At 47.8% G+C, this 4,061-nt stretch overlaps 1 protein-coding gene across 1 annotated transcript in view; it reads left to right on the top strand.

The window, feature by feature from the left end:
* LOC110335023 (cytochrome P450 11B1, mitochondrial-like) overlaps positions 1–2,527 on the top strand; it is a 7,208-nt gene extending 4,681 nt beyond the window's left edge. Inside the window, exons 6-9 of the mRNA XM_021217104.1 lie at positions 442–608; positions 827–905; positions 993–1,181; positions 1,533–2,527. Of these exons, the coding sequence (XP_021072763.1) occupies positions 442–608; positions 827–905; positions 993–1,181; positions 1,533–1,646 (549 nt within the window). The 3' untranslated portion in view covers positions 1,647–2,527. The remainder of the gene's footprint in view (positions 1–441; positions 609–826; positions 906–992; positions 1,182–1,532) is intronic.
* The last annotated feature ends 1,534 nt before the right edge of the window (positions 2,528–4,061 follow it).

The raw sequence follows: 4,061 nt of genomic DNA, 5'->3' as shown, positions 1-4,061 counted from the left end.
TCTTGTGGGTTGTGCCATTGGAAGAGGTATTTTGGATCTAGAGGCTCAGGCTTGCACAGGTCAGGAGAGGTCTGTGTGAAGAGTTGTGACCAATTAGAGGTCTGGACAATAAGGCCAATTCCAAGGGGCACGTGGAAGGCCAGTGAAAATCAGGGACTGGGAAAGGTAGAAATGAGTGACACAGAGTCCATCTCAGTGGACACTAGATCAGGTCCAGAGCACCAAACTCTAAAGTTGCTGACGTGTTGGCTAGGAATACCATGTTAGGGATTTCCCTTCCCCCCTCCGGATGTAGGGTAAGGAGTTCAAGTGAACATTAGAGGGGTCGGAGCCCTCAGGGCCCCACCTTGGTATGCCCATGTACTTCCTCTAGGGAAGGGCATCTTTGTAGTAGCAATGCCCTATGGGAGGGAGTCTGAGATTGCTCTCTGGCTCCTGCAGACATCAACCCCCTTGGTAATGACTTTCTTTGAGCTGGCTCGGAACCCAGATGTTCAGCAGGCCCTGAGGCAGGAGAGCCTGGCAGCGGAGGCCAGCATCGCTGCGAATCCTCAGAAGGTCATGTCAGACCTGCCCTTGCTGAGGGCTGCCCTTAAAGAGACCTTGAGGTAGGTGATGACTGCCCTTCCCTCCCCGCTGTTCAGCGCTCTCTCTTTTCGGGTCCACGTTCTCCGTTCTTCTCCCTATGGCTGGGTGCTATGGTTCCTCTGGAGGTTGGCTGAGCTCAGCAGAGTCAGGAAGCAGCCCCTGGAGGGAGAAAGGCGCGGATGTGGACAGGAGAAGCCCTTCACATCTGAGGCCTCTGCTGTCGCCTGCTCATCTCCAGGCTCTATCCTGTTGGTTCTTTTCTGGAGAGAATTCTAAGCTCAGACTTGGTGCTTCAGAACTACCATGTCCCTGCTGGGGTGAGTGCTCTTCATACACCCACCCGTTGCCCTGCCCTGCATTGCCTCAAAGAAACAGCTGACCTTGTCCTTGGCATCTGCCCACAGACANTNNTCNNNNTNNATCTNTANTCCATGGGCCGAAANCCTGCAGTGTTCCCAAGGCCTGAACGCTATATGCCTCAGCGCTGGCTGGAGAGGAAAAGGAGTTTCCAGCACCTGGCCTTTGGCTTTGGGGTGCGCCAGTGCCTGGGGAGGCGCCTGGCAGAGGTGGAGATGCTGCTCCTGCTTCACCATGTGAGCAGCTCTGGGCGGGGTTCTGGGGATGAGACAGGGTGGGGGGGGCTGGATTGTGACTAAGACAGGTCTTCAACGTTTATGAGCTTGAGGTGTCTGGCTCACCAGCACAGGCACTCAGTAGCAGGACAGGGGGAGGGCTTAAGAATCAGGTCAAATAGGATGGAAACTGCAAAGTAGTGTGGGCAAGCTGAGGTCTTTAGTGGTAGCTTGGTAGGTGCCTCTAGAGGAGGGCCCCAAAGGTGGTTTTCCTTGCAGCATAGTCACAATACTGGGCAGTTCAGTAGAAGATGCGCCCATGCTCTGCTCTGAAGAGTAGGCCAGATGCAGCCCCACCCCCTTTTGTTCCAGGTGCTGAAATCCTTCCACGTGGAGACACAAGAGAAAGAGGATATTCGGATGGTCTACCACTTCGTTTTGATGCCCAGCTCCAGTCCTTTCCTCACTTTCAGGCCTGTCACCTAGTCACATAGCCTTTTTCTTTTAGTGTCCCAAGATGTCAATAGCCTCCTGTTCCGATGACACATTACCCCTCTTTTCTTCCTTAGAATGCTATGCCTGTGGCAATGTTTAGCCTCTTGTCTAGTATCTGACAGGTTGGATTCAGAGCCAGAGAATGGCTCTGGAGAATTGCTGTCCCCAGTCACCTCCCAGTCTCCTCCTGTGGTCATCCAAGTGAGCCCATATGCTGACTTCCTGTCTGGTTCCCATCATCCTTGTCACTCTCTTTCTGTCCCCTCTCCTAACATATCTTTGTTTGAATTGTTTGAATGTTGTACAAGAGGAACCCACCATCGCTGAGGACCTCTCACGTCAGTAGTGAAAGCCCAGGGCCACTCATGACACATTGTCATGCGTGAGGGAAGACAGAAATGGCCACACAACCAATGTGTATGTTGCACACCTCAGATGCCATGTGGTTCAGCTCAGACCTCACACACACAGTAAATGCTCAGTGATCATTCTCCAGTTCAGACTATGTGCAGATCCAGGGGATGCTGTGAAGAGCCAAGGGGCTCAGGTGTGACAGAACAAGCTGTAGATTTGTGGTGGTAACATATGGGTCAGAAATTGGTTAGTGCGTTTCATAATGGTTTCTGTCCACATCTTCTCTGGTCAACAGATGAACACATATCACAAGTCAGACTCACTTGGGGCATTTGGAACATCACTGTGCAATGTCTTTCAGCTCTCATGTTTTGGACTACATGTACTACTGGCCAAAGCACAGTGTACCATACAGGGAGGGCATTTCCCTTGGGTTACAGTCATACCTAGTCACCCTCTCTTTGCCTCATTGTTTCTTAGCTATCCTGATAAAATGTAAACTACATCTCTTACATACAATAGAAACAGGCCTGTTTTTGCATTGAAATAATCAATTCACCCATTGATTCATCAAAATCCAACTGATGAATTAGTAGAAAAATGCTTATAACATTCAGTATAAGGGTTTTAAAGCCCTCAATATAAAATCACTTTAAGGACTGGGAAGTTGGCCTGGTGGTTAAGAGCACTTTGTTGTTGTTGTTGTTGTTGTTGTTGTTGTTGTTGTTGTTGCTCTTTCAGAGGACTTGGCTCTGTGTTCCCAGCAATCAGGAAAAGCCACTTACAACAGTCTAGATCTCTTGCCCTTAAGGATATGACACCCCTGCCGGGCAGTGGTGGCGCACGCCTTTAATCCCAGCACTCGGGAGGCAGAGGCAGGCGGATTTCTGAGTTCGAGGCCAGCCTGGTCTACAGAGTGAGTTCCAGGACAGCCAGGGCTACACAGAGAAACCCTGTCTCGAACAACCAAAAAAAAGGATATGACACCCCTTCTGGACTTCTTGGATACCCATCACAAACATCTAAATAAATAGCAAAGAAAAAAGTCACTTTTAGAAGGAGAGAAAATAGCAACACCCTTGGTAAAACAATAAAAAAAATCCACAGATATCACTGGAAAAACTGGTGGATAATTGTGTTCTATGATTCAATTAGTATCATTATATAAAAGGAGCATGAGAGCACACACATTCGTGCACACATGTGAAGACACAATTGGGTACAGGGTGTCTGCCCCTATCATTCTCCACTTTATTTATTGAGACAAGGTCTCTCACTGAGCCCAGAATACACTTCCAACCAGTGAGTGCCAGGGACCCACCAACCCCCACATTCAACTTGTATGCAGGAGCTGGGGGTCCAAACTTAGGACCTCATGATAGCATGTCAGGCATTTTACACACTGTGCCATCTTCTCAGCCCATCAAAATTCATTTTTCTGTGTTGATTAAACACCCTTTGGTTACATGAGATGTCAGCGCTAGAGAAAATTAGCAAAAGTGATAGGGTAAAAAAATCTTTGTACTTGTCTACAGTTCTTGGGTAACTCTAAAATGACTCCCAAGTGAATAAGTAGAAACACATGCATGGGCTATTTCCTTCCCACAAATTAGTAATATGAGCTCATGTTTATAAAAAGGAGAGTGGTTAAATAAATTATGGTTTGTCCTCAAGTGGCTAAACCGCCCAGCTTCTCCTTGCAGGGAGCAAAATGAGATAGGACACAGAGACCAAAGCTTCCCCTTGTTCTTGATTTTCTCTCACTATTGAGTAACCTTTATATTCGTGATTGGAAACCTGAGGGAAATAAGAGATGGCTCAGCAATTAAGATCACTGGCTGCTCTTCCGTAGGACATGGGCTTGGTTTCCAGTACCCACAGAGCAGCTCAAAAATACCTATAACTCCTTTTATGGGTATTTTGTACCCTATCCTAAGGAGGAATGAAGTATCCACACATTGGTCTTCCTTCTTCTTGGTTTTCTTGTGTTTTGCAAATTGTATCTTGGGTATTCTAAGTTTCTGGACTAATATCCACTTATCAGTGAGTGCA

This window comes from Mus pahari, chromosome 17 (assembly GCF_900095145.1).
Source record: "Mus pahari chromosome 17, PAHARI_EIJ_v1.1, whole genome shotgun sequence".
Classification (NCBI taxonomy): Eukaryota; Metazoa; Chordata; class Mammalia; order Rodentia; family Muridae; genus Mus; species Mus pahari.
The sequence above is the reverse complement of the archived record's forward strand: the minus strand, read 5'-3'. Positions and strand labels throughout refer to the sequence as shown.